The 23,841-nt window shown below is 43.2% G+C and overlaps 1 protein-coding gene across 1 annotated transcript; it reads left to right on the top strand.

Moving 5' to 3' along the window:
* The first annotated feature begins 6,573 nt into the window (after positions 1–6,573).
* On the top strand, positions 6,574–7,073 carry LOC120094661 (thymosin beta-10-like). The gene has a single exon (XM_063267890.1). The coding sequence runs from the start codon at positions 6,574–6,576 to the stop codon at positions 6,793–6,795; it is 222 nt and encodes a 73-aa protein (XP_063123960.1). The 3' UTR covers positions 6,796–7,073.
* Positions 7,074–23,841: the final 16,768 nt, after the last annotated feature.

Below are 23,841 nucleotides of genomic sequence, written 5' to 3'. Positions count from 1 at the left end.
CAGTCAGCGGAGGGGGGAAAAAGACACTCGGCTACCCTGTCTGGCTTTAATGAGGTTTCATTGTGACTAATGGATAACTGGCCCTTTCAAGACAGCAACCTGCAACAGCAGGATCTTGCCCACTTGGTTCAACTATGTGGTTAGAGCAGCCTTGGCTACAAGGCTCGTTCTAAGCACCTCTACCCTGACTCACCGGGTGATGGAAGTCAGCCATGCTGGAGAGCAGTGGTGGGCATGGCCCCATGGTAGGTGTCAGGAAATGCCAAGGTTGTATAGCTCTGTGCTTGTCAGCTCTCAGACTCTCATGCTAACCTGTTCTAACCTGAATCCCACAATAGTACAAGAAATGTGTATCACTTCTTGGTCTGGGACTCGTGAAGCTCAGGGTTGATAAGGCCACAGTGTCCCTGGTATCTAGAGATGCCATGGTATAGACAGTGCAGCCTGAGGAGTCCTTTAGAGACTCCTGCTTACACATCCTGGGATTGCTACTCAAAGCACAGAAAATAATTTCGAGTCAGCCTGGTGGGGTCTGCATTCCAGCTACTCTCGAGGTTGGGATAAGATGATTAAATGTTCAAGACCTGCCTGGGAAGCCTGCCATGATACCATCTTAAAATAAACTATAAAAATGGCTGGAGATCTAGAATGTGGGACACCAGAGGCTCATGCAACAACAGGAACACAGAAAAATAGGAAAATTACTGACTAGCTATCACCAGGTTCCTGCAGGTTTTCTTTTGGTGTGTGCATAAGGGCTGAGGCTAGCGGGAAACTTCCTAGGAAACTTCCTAGCATACCATCACTCTTTGGACGTTTTGGCTGTTCTCTCTTAATTGGCCATCTCTTGTAAGATCATGTAAACAGCTTCCTTTCAGCTTGATGACCTGGACCCCGAGATTCCCAGTCTTGACATCAACTTGACAGGATTTAGAATCACCTGGGAGACAAGCCTCTGGGTGTGTGTATGTGTAAGGGTGTCTCCAGAGAGAGACAGAGCAGAGGTGGAAAGAACCACCAGGGTCTCTACTCAGTCTCTTAGCGGCAGTGCATGGTACTTCCTCTTCCAGTTCCCATTTCCCTAGGACACAAGAAGACAGTGAGAGTGGGATCACAAGCTGAGGGGGAAATTCCTGAGCCACCAGGCTTACGACTCTTTATAGAGAACATTTACACAGCGACTGCTTCTACCACAGTACCACAGGTTCTTCTAGCACATGCATTGCCCATTAGATGGAGCTCACGTGGAGAAGGGTTCCAGGGTTTTCTCTGCCAACTGATTTCTTTCAACAAAGATTTTTTTATGACATATTTTTATTTCACACAAACTTGTGTTCTGCCTATATGTATGTCTACATGAGATGGAGTTACAGACAGTTGTGAACTGCCACATAGATGTTGGGGATGGAACCCTGGTCCATCCGGAAGAACAGCCAGTGCCCTTAATTGCTGAACCATCTCTCCAGCCCTCATATGCCAATCTTAATGTCACTTTGGAAAGTCTCTCCTCTCCAGCCACAAGAGGTGGGGCCAGAGTGTGTATGTCCTGGAATGGCAGAGTAGTGGATTAGATCAGATCATGAAAATACCTATACGAATTGCCAAGCACTGGGTATTCACATACATGAAGTCTTATTGGTTTTCTTGACATACAATTCATAACCCCTTCAAGTTTAGTTTAATCATGATCACTGTGGTTGTTTGAGTGAGATGGCCCTTGTAGGCTCTTGTATTTGAATGCTTAGTCACCAGGGAGTAGAACTATTCGAAAGGATTAGAAGGATTAGGAGGTGTGGACTTGTCAGATAAAGTGTGTCACTGGGGATGGGCTTTGAGGTTTCAAAAGCCCATGCCAGGTTTATCTCTCTCTCTCTCTCTCTCTCTCTCTCTCTCTCTCTCTCTCTCTCTCTCTCTCTCCTACCATTATGATAATAGAGTAAACCTCAAACTAGGCCAGCCCCCAGTTATATGTTTTCTCTTATAATAGTTGCCTTGGTCATTGTGTCTCTCCATAGCAATAAAACAGTGACTAAGACAACGGTGTAGCTCATTGGTAGAGAACTTGCCTAACATGAGATCACTCCATATTACATAAGACAGCAGTTTTCAGGCTGAGCCAGCTCTGGGCAGCTCTTTTTTTTTTTTTTTTTCAGAGCTCGGGACTGAACCCAGGGCCTTGCACTTGCTAGGCAAGCGCTCTACCACTGAGCTAAATCCCCAACCCTTGGGCAGCTCTATTTTACGACAACATTTGGCTGCATTTTGGGTATAAACATGAAGACGGAGTGTTTACATCTTCATGGACATGTACGTAATGCCACCTGTCCACCCACTAAGCACAAGTGGATCAATGACTCATTCCTAAAAGTCAAAAGAGAGGTTCCCTATAAACTTACCACAATAGATTAGAATTTGTGCTACTGGTTTTTTTGTCAACTTGACAGAAAGCAGAGTCCCCTGGGTAAAAAGCATCTAAGTTGAGAAATCATCTCCACCAGACTGATCCATGGGCATGTCTGTGGGATGTTTTCTGGATTAATGACTGATGTGTGAGTGTTCAGCCCACTGTGGGCAGTGCTACTCCTATGCAGGTCATTCTGGGTGCTATAAAATAGCAGGCATAGGGGGCAAGCCCATACCTCATGGTCCCTCATGGTCTCTGCTTCAGCTCTCGCTTCCAGGCTCCTGACTTGAGTTCCTTCTTGGAATTCCCTTGATGATAGGCTCTAAGCTGTGAGATGAAATAAACATTTTTCCCACTAAGATGTTTTTGGTCATGATGTTTATGACAGCAACAGAAAGCGAACTAGCTATGCTAGCTAGGTAAGCACATGGGCATATTCAAGGCCTCTCAGTGAAACCAGGCCTGAGAACTTACTGGACATAGCAGGCTGAGAAAGTGGACAGCACCCTCACCTGGACTCCTAACACAGCAAAGGTGACTGCAGTGATGATGCCCAATACTGCAGTGGTGACGTCCCACACTGCAAAGGTGATGTCCTACTCTGAAGTGGTGATGTCCCACACTGCAAAGGTGATGTCCCACACTGCAGGGGTGATGTCCCACACTGAAGTGGTGACCTCCCACACTGCAGTAATGATGTCCCACACTGCAAAGGTGCTGTCCCCTTCCAATCTGTCATCTGACTTTCTGAGTGTGCATCAAGGGACCGGATAGGCAGAAAACTCCTGATGGTCCCAACTTGATTCCTGAGGCATAGCCTGTTTGAATGGCTGTCTGGCTATCCACTGTCCATCTGTCTGGACGGGGTCCTCCATGCTCCCATTGTTGTTGGATTAAACCCTAAGGCTCAACTTACTCTTTAGCTTAGCTCTCTGTGTGTATGCCTTCTGCCTCCAATAGGGCTTTTTAAAACGCAGACCCTACTGAGGCCTCTTTAATGTTTTGGTAGCCATTCTAAAATGGCTACATGGAAATATAATGGTTATGTGATGCGTAATGTGTGATCTAAGAGTTAATATTAGCAATTAAGATTAGAGGGAAGGACCTGGGTTTGCCTTGGCCACCTATCAAGAGAAATTGCAACTCCTTGGCAATTTGCAGCTAATGAAATGATGTTATTTGTAATGTCTTTTTGTAATGAAATAACTCCATTGTACAAAGACACAAATGTATCTACGTCTCTGACAAAGGATGCTCCTGACCCTGAGTACAGAGACAGAGATGCACCATATGAAGTTTGGGTATCTGTGCAACAGGGAGGCCCACACTCCTCCCCAGGGACTCCGCTCCTCTATTGGTCAATTTTCCTTTTGCTGAGATGAAATGCCCTGACTAAAGCTGTTTAAGGGAGAACAGGCTGACCCTGGCTCAGACATTCACAGGTTCAGTCTATGACAGGGGAGGAAGGCCTGGAGCAGGAAGCCGACTGCTCATATTGCTTCCACAGTCAGGAAGCAGAGTGAACAGGAAATGGACGGGGACCATAGAACCAGAAGTCCTGATCCCAATGACCCTGTTCCTCCAGTGAGGTCTCATACCTGCCCTGCATGGCTCCACAACCCTTTCATACAGCATCCCCAGCTGGAGAACCACATGAGCTTGTGGGAACATTTCACATGCTAACCAGTCTGTAGCAGCTCACCCTTTCCTGGCTCTCAGTCTCCTCCCCTTCCCTTTCTAGGCCCCAGCCTAGCCCACCAGTCCCCTCAGACACGGGGTGTTTGTATTGGAGTTCTTTAGAGGCACAAAACTGAAAACAATATAGAAAGGGACTGATTAGATTGGCTTACAGGATGTGGTCTGGGTAGTTCAACAATGTCTGTCTCATACAGGAGAGGCTAAGAACCCAGAAGTTGCTCAAACCATAAGGCAGAATACCTCTAGTCCCAGTACGGCACTAAAGGCATAGAAGAATCTTGGGAAGCCACTGGTCTTCAGTCAAAACTGGAGGCCATATGTGAAGAGGGGCCTTCAATTGAGAAATTGCCTCCACCTGCTTGGCCTATAGGGAGAGCAGTGAGGCATTTTCTTGACTGTTGAATGATTGAGGCTGTTGAATGACAGAGAGCAAGCCAGTAAGCAGCTCTCCTCCAGGATCCCTGCTTTAGTCCCTGCCTTCATCTCCATAAAGGAAGGACCATAATCCACAAGCCAAATGAACACTGGTGATTTGAATATGGTTGGCCCAGGGAGCGGCATTATTACTCCTAATAGAGTGGCTGTGGCCTTGTTAGAGTGGGTGTGGCCTTGTTAGAGTGGGCGTGGCCTTGTTAGAGTGGGCGTGGCCTTGTTAGAGTGGGCGTGGCCTTGTTAGAATGGGTGTGGCCTTGATAGCGTGGGTGTGGCCTTGATAGAGTGGGTGTGGCCTTGTTGAAGGAAGTGTGTAACTGTGGATGTGGGCTTTAAGAACCTTTTCCTAACTGCCCAGAAGTTAGTCTTCTCCTAGTGGCCTTCAGATGAAGATGTGGAACTCTCAGCTCCTCCTGCACCATGTCTGCCTGGACACTGCCAAGGTCCTGCCTTGATGATGATGGACTGAACATAGAACCTGTAAGCCAGCCCCAGTTAAATGTTGTCCTTATAATAGTTGCCTTGGTCACGGTGTCTGTTCATAGCAACCCTGCAAAACCCTAAGACAGGCGTTGATATCATGGTCTGAGGTGTTGCTGTGATAGGCCTGAGGATGCTTTTGTTTGGAGGATTGTGGATTTGGGGACTTTGGAAGGCAGTGGAATGCTTTAAATGGGGCTTAATGGGCCATCCCATTAGGAATATGGGAGACATTGGTGCTGTGGGTTTTTTGAACTCTGCCAACCTGACCCAAGAGGTTTCAGTGAAGAAGAATTTCAGTATGTGGCCTAGAGACCGCCTTTGCGTTATTTTGAAGAATGAGGTGGCTGTTTTTTACCCTTATCTGAAGAGTCTGCCTGAGGCTAAGGTAAAGAGATTTATATTCACTGAATTGACAAAGGAAGTCTCAAAAGGCCCAGCAGAGACTTTGTTCTCTGGTTTAGCCTCGTGAACAGTTTGATCAAGCGTAGCAAGGAAAATTACAAAATGTATGGTTCAAAAACTAAATGGTCACCAAGAAGTAGAATGAAGCTGAGTTCCATGTTCAAGGATATTAAATGAGTTGAGAGAGTGGTGACCTTGGGGTAAGATTCCACCCAGTTAAGCTGATTGTATCTGAGTTTGCATTTGAACAAGGAATACTTATAGCATGTTAGGCATTATTGCCTGGTTATTGTGTTCATTTAGACCTTTAATCTGGAATGAGCTACAATCTAGAAGTGGAGGGCACAGTTGTGATCCAGATCTTGAGGCTGGAAGACACAGGTTTCTGATCTGGATCTTGAGGAGTAATGTCCATGATGGTACACACCTTTAGTCCCAGGAGACAAAGGCAAGCAGATCTCTGAGTTCAAGGACACCCTGAGACAGAGCAAGTCCTAGGTGACGAAAAGCTTAAACCCGGGTGTGGTAGGTCACCCCTTTAATCCCAGAACTCTAGAGACAGAGATGTGTAGATCTCTGAGTTCAAGGTCAGTCTACAGAGAAAGTTCTAAGACAACCAAGCTCAGGCAAGTGAAGGATATAATAGAACAAGAAGGCCATGTTCCAGCCCCGTCGAGCAGCAGAACTGAGCAGCGTCAGCCATGTGGTCAAAACAAGGACTCTCGCTTCAGTCAACAAAGCTGAAAGGAACTGGATGTCAGACATGGAAACTTTGAGCTTTGAACTTTTAACAATCGTTGAGACTGTTATAGACTATGAGGAGTTTTGAAGTTGGACTAAATGTATTTTGCGTGATGCTATGGCTAGGTATGAATCCCATAGACTCATGTGTTTGAACAACCCTATGGGGGTAGGGAGAGGAATGTGATAGTTTGACCCGGGAGTTGCACTATTGGGCGGTGTGACCTTGTTGTTGTGTCACTTAGGGTAGGCTTTGAGACCTTCCTCCTAGCTGCCTGGAAGACAGTTCTCTCCTGTTTGCCTTTGGAACAAGATGTAGAACTCTCAGCTCCTCCAGCACCATGCCTGCCTGGATGCCGCCATGCTCCCATCTTGATGATAGTGGACTGAATCTCTGAACCAGCCCCAATTAAATGTGGTCCTCCATAGCAGTTGCTTTGGTTGGTCTCTTGCTTCAACAAGCTGGGAACGAGAATCCACAGAGTTGTAAGAAAATGGCAGACAGGCCGGACGTGGGGGAAATCGCCAGCTTCAATAAGGCCAAGCTGAAGAAAATCAAGATGCAGGAGAAAAACACCCTGCCAACCAACGAGACCATTGAACAGGAAAAGAGGAGTGAACTCCTAAAAGTCTAGAAAGATTTCCCTACCCCACCCCTTCATCTCCAAGACCCTTTCATGATGTGGAGGAAGAGCCACCTGCAAGATGGATGCGAGACACAAGCTGCACAGTGAACCGGGGCACTCCACGCCCTCGACCCTTGGTGCGGATCCCACCCACTAATGGGACTGCCAAATTTCACCAGTTTGCCCTGGGATATTATAGAAAAATATTTGTATGATTGATGAAAATAAAACACACCTTGTGGCAAAAAAAAAAAAAAGGAAAGAAAAAAGAAAAAAAAGAAAAGAGTTGTCTTGGTCATGGTGTCTGTTCACAGCAGTAAAACCCTAACTAAGATAAACCCTTTCCTCCCTATGTTGGTTTTGATCAGTGTTTTAATGACAATAGCAAAAAAGTAAACTGGAATAGCTAGGCTCTGCTCTTAGCAAAGGAATCCTGTGTCAGCAGGAGTAGCATCAACAGGCTAGATCAACTTGCCAGCAAGAGGGAAGGCAACAGGCAAAACCAAGAGCTTCCTTCTTCCAGTTCTTTAAATCTGGCCTGCCACTGGAAGATGGCACCATCAGTTAGGGCAAGTCTTCCAAGGACAAGAAAATCTCTCACCCATGTGCTCAGTCACTCACCTTGATTCAAGATCCAATCAAGTAGATGTTTAACCACCACAGTGTGTGCAAACTGAGAGTTACTTACCAGGTATCATCACATCCCGATAGGTCCCACTTAGATCTAATTTTACCCATGATCGTTTCTGTTGATTTTTATGTATAGTCATGGAGCCAAGCCCAAGATAGCTGCCACTCATGAGAACACAGGTAAGAGCTAGTTTGTTACATATATGAATGCAAGTGTGACCGTATGTGCTCTTAATGGAGATTTGGGGGTGGCATGGGCAGCGACGGTGGCGGTGTGTGTGTGTGTGTGTGTGTGTGAGAGAGAGAGAGAGAGAGAGAGAGAGAGAGAGAGAGAGAATTGGGTTGTGTGGTATATGTATTTATGGTGTATATGGTGCACTGTAGTATGTATATACGTGTATGTGGTGTGTGCACTGCGTTGTATGGTGTATGTATGATATGTGGGTGTGCGATATGTGATATGTGGGATTAATGTAATATAGTTATGGTATGTGTGGTATATGGGAATGTTCACACGTGTGTGTTATGCTCTCTATGTGGTAGAATCAGCCTGAGGGCTAGAGGGGAGAAAAAGAATCCATGTTTACACACCCCACTGTGTGTCCTCAGACTTGGCTGTGGCAGCTCACAGGCGCCCTCCTACCACTCACCCTTGCTTGGTTTAGTGAGTCTGCCTCCACCAGTGGAGATGGCAAAACCTCCCTGGGCTGGGAGCCAGGGTAGGTGGAGGTGGGTGTGCCTGAATGAGCCTGAGCCCTAGCTGTCATGCCTGTAACTCCCTCCCTTAGATCCTGCCTAGACCTGTTCTTGGCAGAGGGGAGAGCCTGGGATTCTAGATTCAAGATTCAAAAGTGGCTCTCAGAAGCTATCTGGCCTACCATGAGACACTCACCAAGAGGAGATTTGGGCAGAAGGGCTATCATCCCAAATTCTATGCACTCCCAACCCCTAAGACCTGTTAGAGACCTTTATCCATGGGTTCTTGAAAGACAAGAGGTCCCTCAGACACAGAAGAAGAATGGAATATTCTGTTCCTTATAGATCCCTTTATCATGTGTTCTCAAGCAGTCACTTAAATTCTCTTAATCCCTAAAAGCAGGTGAAAGAGCCTCCTATGGTTAATAGTTGAGAGGATTAAATGGGGGAAAGAGGCATCTGGTAAGGTGTCTGCTGCATGTAGCTTCCTCTCTGTGACAGTTCATTTTGATTGACAGTTTGAGTGGATATAGGAAAGAAACCTCCAAGCACATTTGTGAGGGAGTTCCCAGATTGTGGGCTACAGAGTTGCATGGGCTGGGGTCTCAGACATCGGAAAGGAGGAGGTGAGCTGAACACTGGAATTTGCCCTCTTCCTGACTGAGGATGGGATGTGACCGGCTGCCTCATGTTCCTGATGCTGTGATCTCCTGCCTTGATGCACGATACTCTGAACGTGTGAGCCAGACCCTCCTTCGTGTTGGTTCGAGCCAGGTGTTTGATCACAGTGAAGGAGAGTGTAAATGATCATTCTTTTCACTGGAGCGTGGAGCTCTGGGATAAGGTGAAGCAAGTCTTTTGGCTGGAAAATAGACAGGCAATTTCTTCATAGGGGTTCCAATTTCTCCACAATCTCACCAACACTATTCATTTTCTTTCCTTCCCTTCCCTTTCTTTCTTTGTGTGTGTGTGTATGTGTGCATGTGTGTGTTTGCCTAGGTGCCTGTAGGTGTGTGTGTGTGTGTGTGTGTGTGTGTGTGTGTGTGTGTTTGTCTTAATTGTAGCCATTCCCCTGGTTGTGAGGCAGTACCCTATTTCAGAAGCTTCAGTTCCTAGGTGATAAATAGCATTGACCATCTTTTTGTGTACTTCAGATATTTTAACAACTTCTTAGGAGACATGTCTATCTATCTTTTTTTTTTTTTTTTTTTGAGCTGGGGACTGAACTCAGGGCCTTGTGCTTGCTAGGCGAGCACTCTACCACTGTGCTAAATCCCCAACCCCTGTCTATCTATCTTCTTTCTTGCTTTTCAGCTGTTTGTTTCTTTGCTTGCTTTTGTATGGAACTGTGTGATTGTGTTGTAGAGTTGTGAGAGTTTCGGAAATCTGTGCTATGAAGGGACAGCACACAGCAGACACCCGGGTTAAAATGTTCCCTCCTCTTCAATGGGTTGCTTTTCACTGTACTGGGTGACGATGTTGAGACATCAATGTTTTAGTTTTGATGAAGCTCAGCTTATCCGATATTTCTTTTGTTGTCTGTGCTTTTGGGGTCATGGCTGAGAAATGACCATTAAACCAAACACCATGTGATTTCCATTGTATTTCTTTCTAGGTATAAACTAAATGGCTTATATTTAGGTAATTAGTTCCCTTTTTATGTCCTTTCTCCCATTTCTCTCTGTCCTTAGTGTACTCTCCCGCATATGTCCTTGGCTCTGTACTTAAGATAAATGAGACGTCCCCAGTAGTTCTTTGGGAGTGCGATGTGCTTCCGCAGGGGTCACAGTTTGCACTCTGTCTTTACGGAACTGCTGGACTTGAGTCCCATAATTCTAGAAACTAAGAGGATGGTGACTGTGTTTGTTACTTTCTTCATTGCTGTGATAAAATGCCCCAGCTAAAGAGAACTAAGAGAAAGTTAGAACGTACTCTAAAGATTGAAGCATTGTACACGTAAAGTAGCTGGTCACATTGCATCCACAGCCAATCAGGAGAAACTCCCACCCTGTTAGTTTTCTCCTCTTAATCACTCATGGGTTACACTGCTTACTGTTAAATTGGCTCTTTCTATCTCTATAATCATAATCTAGGGACTCTCTCACATGTGAACCTAGAGGCTTGCCTTATCTAAATAATCCCTCACAGGTGTGCCCCTAGGTTTGTCTTCTCGGGGATTCTAAATCCTACCAAATTGACAACCAATATTAACCATCACACTGAGCATGGATCTTGAAGAAAAATCAGTGGGTTTTTTTTTTTTTTTTTTGCATGACAACTTCGGGGAGAGAGCGGTTATTTCTCAAGGCAGCAAACTTCCTCAGATGGTATGAAAAACCCACCAAGCCTCCTCTCAGGGGTTGTTTCACAGAAGGACAAGCGGAGCTTCTAGGAGCCATGTTTGAATCTTGAAGGTGGGTAGAATCCCAGGCACTCTCTCTCTGCAGAGACTGGATCAAAGCAGCATCTAATGGAAGGAGCCACAGGCTTGGCAGTCAGCCAGGGCGTGGCCACATCTAGAGCCAACCAAGTCTGTTTGCCCCTAGCTTCCAATCTGAGGAGGCTTTGCCATCTGCACTGGTGAAGGCGGGACTACACCAAACCAAGCAAGGGTGAGTAGTGAGAGGATCCCTGTGAGTTGCCACAGCCAAGTCTGAGGCCACATAGTAGGGCTCTTGGAGCTCATCAATTCTGCTAAGCTAGTTGGCCATCCAATGAATTCTTGGGATGCATCTTTCTCCTTCTCATCTCCTCCAGGGTTGGGATTATAGACATCTGCTATCATGCCTGGCTTTTGTCTGGGTTCTGATGATTTAAATCCCAGCCCTCCTGGTTGCCTGCCGGGCACTTTACCAAGCAAGCCACCTCCCATGACCCAGTTAACCTATTTTCTATATCTTGAGAAAGAGCAGATCCTCCCTGTCTCCATTACTAAGTAATGAAGATTTATCTCCAGTTTTTCTCCTAAGGGTTTTGTGGATTTTGGCTTTGATGTGTGTCATTAATCAAAAGTTAATTTTTTTTGCATATGATGTAAGGTGGAAGGTTCAAATTTATTCATTTCAGCATGGACATTAAGCTGTCTCCATGTGAATTGTTGGAGAAATTGAATATACTTGTTCCTCTCATTGAACGCCATTTGACCATAGTCATAAGAGTTTTTATTCAGAAATCTCAGTTTATTTCACTGATCTACATGTCTAGCTTCTATTAAGTCTGAGCAGTGATTTTTTTTTGTAAATTTAATGAATAGAAAGATCACATAGGGTAATATGGCTTCTAGACAGTAAGTCTTCCAATCCATGAGAGTGGATTGCTTCCATTTGTTCAGTATTCTCATGCATTTATAACAGTATCTTATAGTTTATAATACATATGTCTTTTACCTCCTTATAAGTGAGAGGGACACTGACCTGGCTCTCATTGTATTACCTTAATTTTCTTGCACGTTGAAAATAGTGATTGAAAACTAGAAATAGCCAATAGCTCCCTGCACCCAAATCCCCGGGGGAGAGAGCTGAACACCCAGAAGTTGAGACAACCCTGAGACCGCAGGACAGACTGCCACTTCTGCCCACCTCTCCCACATCGCTGGACCAAGAGGAAACTGCATAGTGCCTCTGGGTACAGAAATATAGGAGTAGTCAGTGTCAGGAACCTGCTGGGTCTGGCCTGCTCCCGGAAATGAACTGAACTGGTCACATAGCTCCCTGCACCCAAATCCCGTGGGGGAGAGAGCTGTACTCTCAGAAGTGTGGACACTCCTGAGAACTCAGAGGAGACTACTCTCTACCCACAATCCCGACCCAAGAAGAAATCACCTAGTGCCATCTGTGCCCCCTGGGCACAGGGACCTAGGAGCAGTCAAGCGGTAGGACCCTTTGGGTTTCTGCCTGTGCCAAGAGCTGAAAGCCAGTCACGAAGAGCACCTACACACCTGAGAGTAGAGCTCTCTGTTCCCAGATCCGGCTGAAGGAAGACAGGTCAATGGGAGTGCTGACACACAGGCCTACAGGAGGGTCAAGCCACTGTCAGAGATAGCAAGACAAACTAACACCAGAGACAACCTGATGGCAAAAGGCAAGTACAGGAACCTAAGCAACAGAAACCAAGACTACATGGCATCATCAGAGCCCAGCTCTCCCACCAAAGCAAATACTGGATATCCAAACACATAAGAAAATCAAGATTTAGATATAAAATCATATTTTATGATGATAATGGAGGACTTTAAGAATGACATAAATAACTCCCTTAAAGAAACACAAGTAAACAAGTAGGGCCCTTAAAGAGGAAACACAAAAATCCCTTAAAGCATTACAGGAAAACACAACCAAACAGGTGAAAGAATTGAACAAAGCCATCCACTATTTAAAAATAGAAATAGAAATGATAAAAAAAAAGCACAAAGGAAGACAACCCTGGAGATAGAAAACCTAGGAAAGAGATCAGGAGTCATAGATGCAAGCATCACGAACAGAATCAAGAGGTAGAAGAGAGAATCTCAGGGGCAGAAGATACCATAGAAAACATCAACACGTCTCTGCTCCCAAACCCCGTGGGAGAGAGACCTCACCGCCTGATCAGGTGGGCACTCCTGAGGCTGCAGAGCGGAAGAGACCACCAACACTGCCCACCCCTGCCCACATCCCTGGCCCAAGAGGCAACTGTATAAGGCCTCTGGGTTCCCGTAGGGGAGGGCCCAGGAGCGGCAGGACCCCTGCACCTGAGACACCGCCGGAACCTGAAGGAAACAGACCGGATAAACAGTTCTCTGCACCCAAATCCCGTGGGAGGGAGAGCTGAACCTTCAGGGAGGCAGACACGCCTGGGAAACCAGAAGAGTCTGCACTCTGTGCACATCCAGACACCAGAGGAAAACACCAAGCGTCATCTGGAACCCTGGTGCACGGAGGCTCCCGGAAAGAGCGGCACAGATCTTCCCGGTTGCTGCCGCCGAGGAGAGGACTTAGGCAGTACCCCACGAGCAAACTTGAGCCTTGGAACCACAGGTAGGACCAACTTTTCCCCTGCAAGAAACCTGCCTGGTGAACTCAAGACACAGGCCCACAGGAACAGCTGAAGACCTGTAGAGAGGAAAAACTACACGCCGGAAAGCAGAACACTCTGTCCCCATAACTGGCTGAAAGAAAACAGGAAAACAGGTCTACAGCACTCCTGACACACAGGCTTATAGGACAGTCTAGCCACTGTCAGAAATAGCAGAACAAAGTAACACTAGAGATAATCTGATGGCGAGAGGCAAGCGCAGGAACCCAAGCAACAGAAACCAAGACTACATGGCATCATCGGAGCCCAATTCTCCCACCAAAGCAAACACGGAATATCCAAACACACCAGAAAAGCAAGATCTAGTTTCAAAATCATATTTGATCATGATGCTGGAGGACTTCAAGAAAGACATAAAGAACTCCCTTAGAGAACAAGTAGAAGCCTACAGAGAGGAATCGCAAAAATCCCTGAAAGAATTCCAGGAAAACACAATCAAACAGTTGAAGGAATTAAAAATGGAAATAGAAGCAATCAAGAAAGAACACATGGAAACAACCCTGGACATAGAAAATCAAAAGAAAAGACAAGGAGCTGTAGATACAAGCTTCACCAACAGAATACAAGAGATGGAAGAGAGAATCTCGGGAGCAGAAGATTCCATAGAAATAATTGACTCAACTGTCAAAGATAATGTAAAGCAGAAAAAGTTACTGGTCCAAAACATACAGGAAATCCAGGACTCAATGAGAAGATCAAACCTAAGGATAATAGGTATAGAAGAGAGTGAAGACTCCCAGCTCAAAGGACCAGTAAATATCTTCAACAAAATCATAGAAGAAAACTTCCCTAACCTAAAAAAAGAGATACCCATAGGCATACAAGAAGCCTACAGAACTCCAAATAGATTGGACCAGAAAAGAAACACCTCCCGTCACATAATTGTCAAAACACCAAACGCACAAAATAAAGAAAGAATATTAAAAGCAGTAAGGGGAAAAGGTCAAGTAACATATAAAGGCAGACCTATCAGAATCACACCAGACTTCTCGCCAGAAACTATGAAGGCCAGAAGATCCTGGACAAATGTCATACAGACCCTAAGAGAACACAAATGCCAGCCCAGGTTACTGTATCCTGCAAAACTCTCAATTAACATAGATGGAGAAACCAAGATATTCCATGACAAAACCAAATTTACACAATATCTTTCTACAAATCCAGCACTACAAAGGATAATAAAGGGTAAAGCCCAACATAAGGAGGCAAGCTATACCCTAGAAGAAGCAAGAAACTAATCATCTTGGCAACAAAACAAAGAGAAGAAAAGCACACAAACATAACCTCACATCCAAATATGAATATAACAGGAAGCAATAATCACTATTCCTTAATATCTCTCAACATCAATGGCCTCAACTCCCCAATAAAAAGACATAGATTAACAAACTGGATATGCAATGAGGACCCTGCATTCTGCTGCCTACAGGAAACACACCTCAGAGACAAAGACAGACACTACCTCAGAGTGAAAGGCTGGAAAACAACTTTCCAAGCAAATGGTCAGAAGAAGCAAGCTGGAGTAGCCATTCTAATATCAAATAAAATCAATTTTCAATTAAAAGTCATCAAAAAAGATAAGGAAGGACACTTCATATTCATCAAAGGAAAAATCCACCAAGATGAACTCTCAATCCTCATCTTCGGTTGGTTTATATACAAGTGTGCAATTTCTAGGCTTGAAAGCAAAATGATGCTATCTGGTGCTGGATAGAGGAGCCTTATTTTTTATTATGGCAGCTTGCTATTTTTGTAACATGGTGATTTGGTTGAACACAATAAAGTACAGTAGTAACTGATCTCCCCTTCTTCCTGGATGAGTGAGGAGATGATTAAATGTTGATGTCAGCATCCTTGAGCATATTCAGATGAGCTTCTGCTTCTGTTGAAAAGGATGCTGTGTTTGATTGTGGTCCGAAGCTTTGAAGCACTACTTGGCATCTCCTTCCTTGGAGGTCTCACTGTTTCAACATAACAGATTTGATAGCTTGTTGGTAAGGTGAGGTCCAGCTTGTCTCCACTAGGTCATCTTCATGTGAATCCGGTGGTTATACGGTTTTGTTCTAGGGATATTTCATTTTTTTAATAACGGTTTTAGCTGACATTCATGGAGAGAATGAATCCTTAGAACTGTGCCACTAGTGAAAGGAAATCCTGTCTAGAGTATGTTTCTTTACAAAGCTGTGTCACACCATACTTTGGGCCCTCTGCTGGAAAAGTAGAATCAAGTCTCAAATAATGCCTTTTAAATTGTATCCTCTAGTATTATAGATGTAGGACAGTACTGTATCATACCTCTGTGGATGTAAAATAGCTTGTACCTGCTTTCTGATACGTAGTAGTGACCGTGCTAGTAGTAGTGACAGAGCTGTTTTTAATGATGTTGCTCAGAATGTTTTCTTTCCAGATGATGATTGAGAAGCTAATTTTAAAAAAAAATGGTGCCAGGTACCACAAGAGTAACAGAACTGTGCTGTTTTCTCGGGTTTTGTTTTTTTACTTTTTTGGGGGGGGGGTTCTTTTTTTCGGAGCTGGGGACCGAACCCAGGGCCTTGCGCTTCCTAGGCAAGCGCTCTACCACTGAGCTAAATCCCCAACCCCTACTTTTTTTTTTAATGGAGTGTGCTGGATGTCTCTACAGTTTTGTTCAGATGACTGCAGAACCTGGAAAAGCTGTTGCTGCTGTTGATGCATAACACACTGCTATTATTGGTCTTTTTATATAAATATAAATATATATACAGATTTAAAAAAAGGAAAAAAATGTTCATGATTGCAATGTAGTCCAAAATATTTTTGATTATATTATGCATTAGAAAAATGCACAACTGGGGTTGGGGATTTAGCTCAGTGGTAGAGCGCTTGCCTAGGAAGCGCAAGGCCCTGGGTTCAGTCCCCAGCTCCGAAAAAAAGAAAAAAAAAAAAGAAAAGAAAAATGCACAACTAATATAAGAAAATAGCTGTGTTTCTCCTCAGCTTGAAGAATTGAATTCTTGAGGTCATGAGATATATATTTGTTCACAAAGATTTAGAACTACCATAGCAAAATATGAATTTCATTTCAAGCTGCGTATTTTTGGAAATTTGATAAGACATCCAACTAAGCTGATATAAGACAAGTATGGTGTTTCTTATGAAATTCAAAGTGTCTCACATTTAAATGTTTAGATCTGTTTGTGCTGCTCTCCATATCTATGATCCTGAAATTAAAAATAAACTGATAAAAAATGGCTAAAAAAAAAAAACTTCACTAATCACTTAGTTATGTTTTTAACTCTCAGTGAACCTGTGGAGCTGTGACAGGTGATAAATGTTTAGCCAGATAATTACTCCTAACGAATATGCATGTAAATATTCGGTCTCATAAACTTCTTATTCGATTTATAATTTATAACTTGTGACAAATTGTTTACCATGGAAGCATGTATTCTGATAGCTATATAAGTGTTGAGGACAAAGAGAAGGGAGAGATTTTTCCTTATCCCCCCTTTTCATTCATTCTGCTTTCCCCCTTTTTAGAGAGCTTTCATAGGAGACTTCTTACAAAGTCGAAATAAACACTAAAATCACTTTTCAAAAAAAAAAAAAAGAAAAGAAAACATCAACACAACCATCAAAGATAATGTAAAACACAAAGAGCTCCTGACCCAAAATATGCAGGAAATTCAGGACACAATGAGAAGATCAAACCTAAGGATAATAGGTATAGAAGAGAGTGAAGACTCCCAATTTAAAGAGCCAGTAAATATCTTCAACAAAATTATAGAAGAAAATTTCCCTTACCTAAAGAAAGAGATGCCCATAAACATACAAGAAGCATACAGAACTCCAAAGAGATTGAACCAGAAAGGAAATTCCTCCCATCACATAATAGTCAAAATACCAAATGCACAAAACAAAGAAAGAATATTAAAAGGAGTAAGGGGAAAAGGTCAAGTAACATAAAAGGCAGACCTATAAGAATTACACCAGATTTCTCACCAGAGACTATGAAAACCAGAGATGGCTCAGCGGTTAAGAGCACTGACTGCTCTTCCAGAGGTCCTGAGTTCAATCCCAGCAACCACATGGTGGCTCACAACCATCTGTAATGGGATCTGATGCCCTCTTCTGGTGTGTCTGAAGACAACTACTTATATGCATAAAATAACTAAATAAATCTTGAAAAAAAAAAAGAATTACACCAGACTTCTCACCAGAGACTATGAAAGCCAGAATATCCTGGGCAGATGTATACAGACCCTAAGAGAACACAAATGCCAGACTAGGCTACTCTATCCAGCAAAACTCTCAACATAGGTGGAAAAAACAAGATATTCCACGACAAAATCAAATTTACACAATATCTTTCTATAAATCCAGCCTTACAAAGGATAATAGATGGAAAACTCCAACACAAGGAGAGAAACTACACTGTACAGAAAGCAAGAATATAATCTCCTGCAACAAAACCAAAAAAGAGACATACAAACATAATTCCACCTCTAACAATGAAAATAACAGGAAGCAACAATCACTATTCCTTAATATCTCTTAACATCAATGAACTCAATTCCCCAATAAAAAGACATAGACTAACAGATTGAATATATAAAGAGGATCCAGCATTTGCGGCATGCAAGAAACATACCTCAGAGACAAAGACAGACACTATCTCAGAGTAAAAGGCTGGAAAACAACTTTCCAAGCAAATGGTCCAAAGAAGCAAGCTAGAGTAGCCATTCTAATATCGAATAAAATCAACTTTCAACCAAACATCATCAAAAATTATAAGGAAGGACACTTCATATTCATCAAAGGAAAAGTCCACCAAGATGAACTCTCAATCTTAAATATCTATGCTCCAAATGCAAGGGCAGTTACATACATAAAAGAAACCTTACTAAAGCTCAAAGCACCATTACACCTCACACATATACATGGAAGTTGAACAATGCTCTACTCAATGATAACTTTGGCAAGGAAGAAATATATTAAGAATTTAATTCTTCTTAGAATTTAATGAAAATGAAAATACAACATGCCTAAATGTATGGGACACAATGAAAGTTGTGCTAAGAGGAAAACTCATAGCTCTGAGTGCCTGCAGAAAGAAACCAGAGAGAGCATATATCAGCAGCTTGACAGCACACCTAAAAGCTCTAGAACAAGAAGTAAATACACCCAAGAGGCTCCTCTTGACAGGAGGCAGGAAATAATCAAATTCAGGGCTGAAAACAGCCAAGTAGAAACAAAAAGGACTATACAGGAACTGGTTCTTTGAGAAAATCAACAAGATAGACAAACCCTTAGCCAGACTAACCAGAGGGCAGAGACAGTGTATCCAAATTAACAAAATCAGAAATGAAAAGGGAGACATAACAACAGAATCTGAGGAAATAAAAAAATCATCAGATCCTACTACAAAAGCCTATATTCAACAAAAACAGAAAAATCTGGAGGAAATGGACAATTTTCTAGACAAATACCGGGTACCAAAGTTAAATCAGGAACAGATAAACCATCTAAACAACCCCATAACTCCTAAAGAAATAGAAGCAGTTATTAAAAATTTCCCAACCAAAAAGAGCCCAGGACCCAATAGGTTTAGTGCAGAACTCTATCAGACCTTCATAGAAGACCTCATACCAATACTGTTCAAACTATTTCACAAAATAAAAATAGACAGAGCACTACCCAATTCCTTCTATGAAGCCACAATTATGCTTATACCTAAACCACACAAAGACCAAAGAAAGAGAACTTCAGACCATTTTTCCTTCTGAATATCGATGTAAAAATACTCAATAAAATCCTCACAATCCAAATCCAAGAACACATCAAAACGATAGTCCATCATGATCAAGCAGGCTTCATCCCAGGGATTCAGGGATGGTTCAATATATGGAAATCCATCAATATAATCCACTATATAATCAAACTCAAAGAAAAAAACCCACATGATCATTTCATTAGATGCTGAGAAAGCATTTGACAAAATTCAACACCCCTTCATGATAAAAGTCCTTGAAAGATCAGGAATTCAAGGCCCATACCAAAACATTGTAAAAGCAATATACAGTAAACCAGTAGCTAACATTAAACTAAATGGAGAGAATCTTGAAGCAATCCCACTAAAATCAGGTACTAGGCATGGGTGCCCACTCTCTCCCTACTTATTCAATATAGTTCTCAAAGTCCTAGCCAGAGCAATCAGACAACAAAAGGAGACCAAAGGGATACAGATTGGAAAGGAAGAAGTCAAAATATTACTATTTTCAGATGATATGATAGTATACTTCAGTGACTCCAAAAATTCCACCAAAGAACTATTAAGCCTGATAAACAATTTTAGCAAAGTGGCTGGGTATAAAATTAACTCAAACAAATCAGTAGCCTTCCTCTACTTAAAGGATATACAGGCTGAGAAAGAAATTAGGGAAATGACATCCTTCACAACAGTCCCAAATAATACAAAATACCTTGGTGTGACTTTAACCAAGCAAGTGAAAGATCTGTATGACAAGAACTTCAAGTCTCTGAAGAAAGAAAGTGAAGATCTCAAAAGATGGAAAGACCTCCCGTGCTCATGGATTGGCAGGATTAATATAGTAAAAATGGCCATTTTTCCAAAAGCATTCTACAGATTTAATGCAATCCCCATCAAAATTCCAAATCAATTCTTCATAGAGTTAGAAAGAGCAATTTGCAAGTTCATTTGGAAAAACAAAAACCCAGGATAGTGAAAACTATTCTCAACAATAAAAGAACTTTTGGGGGAATCACCATCCCTGACCTCAAACAGTATTACAGAGCAATAGTGATAAAAACTGTTTGGTATTGGTACAGAGACAGGCATGTAGATCAGTGGAATAGAATTGAAGACCCAGAAATGAACTCACATACCTGGGTCACTTGATTTTTGACAAAGGAGCCAAAACCATCCAGTGGGAAAAAGATAGCATTTTCAGCAAATGGTGCTGGTTCAACTGGAGGTCAACATATAGAAGAATGCAGGTCGATCCATTCTTATTGCCCTGTACAAAGCTTAAGTCCAAGTGGATCAAGGACCTCCACATCAAACCACATACATACACTCAAACTAATAGAAGAAAAAGTGGGGAAGCATCTCGAACACATGGGCACCGGAGAAAATTTCCTAAACAAAACACCAATGGCTTATGTTCTAAGATCAAGAATCGACAAATAGGACCTCATAAAACTGCCCCGTATTCATCTTGCCAATCTGTTCTACTCTTCTTATTCCTTCTCATTCTCTTGTTCTTTCTGTCTTTACCTGTGTCTAGCTTGTTCTCTCTGCAACCTGCCTCTGTACAACTCAACTGTCTCATTTCTCTCTCTCTCTCTCTCTCTCTCTCTCTCTCTCTCTCTCTCTCTCTCTGTGTGTGTGTGTGTGTGTGTGTGTGTGTGTGTGTGTGTGCATGCACTGCTCTCTTTTTTTTTTATCTTAGTGGAACTGTTTTATTATGATAAATCCAGCAAAACTTTGCATGCACTGCTCTCTTAAGTAGCCTCTCTTTCTTCTCTGTTATCATGAGAGTTGGGCATATCCTATTCTGTCAAATCTTTCTCTGATTCATCACTTTGTCTGCCACTCAATTACACATCACGTACAAACACGGGTGCTTCCTTCTACAAACTAACTCTACCTTCATTGTTTGGGATGAAAGGTGTGTAGTAAAAGAGTATCTGTATTCCAGCCAGAAGGCTTAAAGATGTGTGCTAAGGGAGAGTCATACAACATTTTTCAAATAAACAACACAATTTTAGGGTTCAAAGTGTGTTCAGATATTCTGCAGCAATACACAAAAAAATGATATAGCAAAGTAATTTAAAAGAAGTAAATTAATTAAGATACTTTCGATATTTTGAAGAGACTGAAATTCCAATGTGTGAATTTTTTTAAAAAGATAATGGAAATTTTAAAGCCAACAATGCTTTATATTGTGATATTAATATAAAATCTTGGGGATAAACAATAAAGGAAAGATTATGTTTTAATAATGACATGTTTATGTGTCCAATCGACAAGGAGTCAATTGTTTCAGTTAGTTTAGTAACCTCAGCACTCGGGAGATAAAGGCTGGAAGATCAGGAACTCAAGGTTATCCTGGACTATACAAGGAGTTTGAGGCCAGCCTGGTCCACATGAACCTGTGTGTGACACTACCACCAGGGAGAAGTGAATAAATGTCCACTCACCCCAGTTACATAATTGAAAACAGAACAAAGTAATGATTCCATAAACTCCAACTTGGTGAATCAAGGAGTTTATTGGGGTTGCTTAAAGGATTGTGAATGAGGAGTTACTTACGAGTCACAGAAGTGACTCAAAGACAGCATCACTGAAGCCTACCCCTGCATGACTGACAGCTCATGACATCTGGAAGCCTGGGGTTCACAGCATATCTTTTTTTTTTTCTTTTCTTTCTTTTTTTTTTCCGGAGCTGGGGACCGAACCCAGGGCCTTGCGCTTGCTAGGCAAGCGCTCTACCACTGGGCTAAATCCCCAGCCCCACAGCATATCTTCCAGATAGCTCCAAAGTCAGAGAGGCTCTGCAGCTCTCCTTACTGCTTTTATAGCCTTGGGGAAGGAAAGGACTTCCTGAACATTTGAAGTTGCTTGTGATCCTTCTTGTAGAACTTTCTGGGTTTTCTTAGGCTTCCCTCTAGCGTGAAATGCTTCAATTCAAAGGAAGTTGCTACAGGGCAGACTCTGCATCAGTAATAAAAGAAACGAGGAAAATGGCATTACTTGGTATGCTCATTGGAGTGGTTTGAATATGAATATTCCCCAGGGGCTCATATATTTGCACGTTTGGTCCCTGGTTAATGGAACTGACTGGGAAGGTTTAAGAGATGTGGCCTTATTGGAGCAGGTGTGTCACTGGGAGTGGCCTTGGTAGGCCCAGCCTACCCCCAACCCCTCTCTCTGTCTGCCTGCCTGCCTGTCAGGAGGTCAGGAGTTAAGCTTTTAGCCCTATGCCTCCCTGCTACCCCACTCCCTGCTATGATGATCATGGACTAACCATCAGAAACTGTTAAATCAGAGACCTGGTTAAATGGTCTCTTTTCTTTATAGCAGTTGCCTATAGTCATGGTGTCTCTTCACAGAGAACTCTCTTCACAGCAACTAAAATAAAATTTTAAAAATTATGAAAAGAAGGTGGAATTTAAATGTAAAGATAATAGCATACCCTGCTGCCAGGTCAAAAAGCCCAAGGCCAGGCTGAGAAGGAGCTGGGAACTCTGGGACTTTGTATTGTTTCCAGACCCATGTAGGTAAGGTCAGTGGCAGGCTACGGACAGAGGGACAGAGAAGAGTCTAAGTTGTCTCTTACGGTGGCCCCCACAGAAAGTGGGGTGAAGGCAAGGGAGCAGACATCTTTGGGAATATAGGACTGTAGCTCTGCCCTTTTCCTCGGTGGTACCCACATCTCTGGCTGACCTCTTGATTCTCAGCCAGGCTACCTCTCAGGCAAGGTTCTCTTAGGGAGACGCATACCTGATGCCCTGGGGATGGGGCCCATCAGCTCTACAGTGTCTCCTTGCCTGTACCGCCCACTTTTGACCAGTATTCCCCTCGTGGCTTTTCCAGGGAAGGCTGCCTGCCTCCTCATCCACACTGAGATCCAGTCGTTCTGTCTGAGGGAGGCTGTTACCAGTCTGCTGGCTCACAGCTAGGATGGGCCTGAGAGTGCTCAGTGAGCCTTGTTGCATGGGAGCTGGGTCTCAGTGATAGCCCACGGGTGAAGCTCTAAAGGGTTAAGGTGCCTGTCGGGGGCTTTTCCTTGAAGTGAGTTTGGCCCTCTCAAAAAATGTTTCATTCTGCCTTGTCACATGCTTTTGAAGTTGTGCTGCCTCCTTCCAGAGCGTCCCTATTCAAGGCAGGGAGTGGGCTTTGCAGGCCCAGAAGGGAGCAGTCAGTACAGGGCTCTTTATTCCCATGATCTCATGGGGTGAAGCAGGGAAGGTGGGAAGTGGTGGCATGCTTGTTCTTGCCTCTGTCCTAATAGGGCTCCAGAGGAAGGCTCTGAACGCTTCCAGAATAAGGGTGCTGCATCTGGTGGCACCCGTGGTTTGGGCTCTGTCAGCCCTTCTGGAGGACACTGAGAGCAGGGGGCTGCCCCACGGTTCACAGGGAAGGTGTTCCTTCTATGTTTTCTATCACTCTATGATGAAGTCATTATGTCTGTCTGTCTGTCTGTCTGTCTGTCTGTCTACTGAGCAGCTGAGGCAGGGCTTTTTGTATATACACACATACATATACATATACACAATACATAAACAGAAATATATACATACACACATATACATAAACACAAATATATACATACACACATACACATACATTCACACACACATATATACACACACAATACATACATACACACACATTCACACATGCGTACACACACTCATACACATACATTCACATACACAGACATTCACACACATATATTCTTTTCTTTCTTTCTTCCTTCCTTTTTTTTTTTTTTTTGAAAGCAGGGTCTCTCATAGCCCAGGTTAGCCTCAGATCTATGTAGCTGAGTGTGTCTTGATGACTTTGCACTCAGATCATGGCGTCTACACCTCCTAGGTTCTTGGCTCACAGGCCCACACCACACCACACCCAGCTCTATGAGGAGCTGCATGAAT

This window comes from Rattus norvegicus, chromosome 9 (genome assembly GCF_036323735.1).
Source record: "Rattus norvegicus strain BN/NHsdMcwi chromosome 9, GRCr8, whole genome shotgun sequence".
Taxonomy (NCBI): domain Eukaryota; kingdom Metazoa; phylum Chordata; class Mammalia; order Rodentia; family Muridae; genus Rattus; species Rattus norvegicus.
This window is presented reverse-complemented; position numbering and strand designations above follow the sequence as displayed.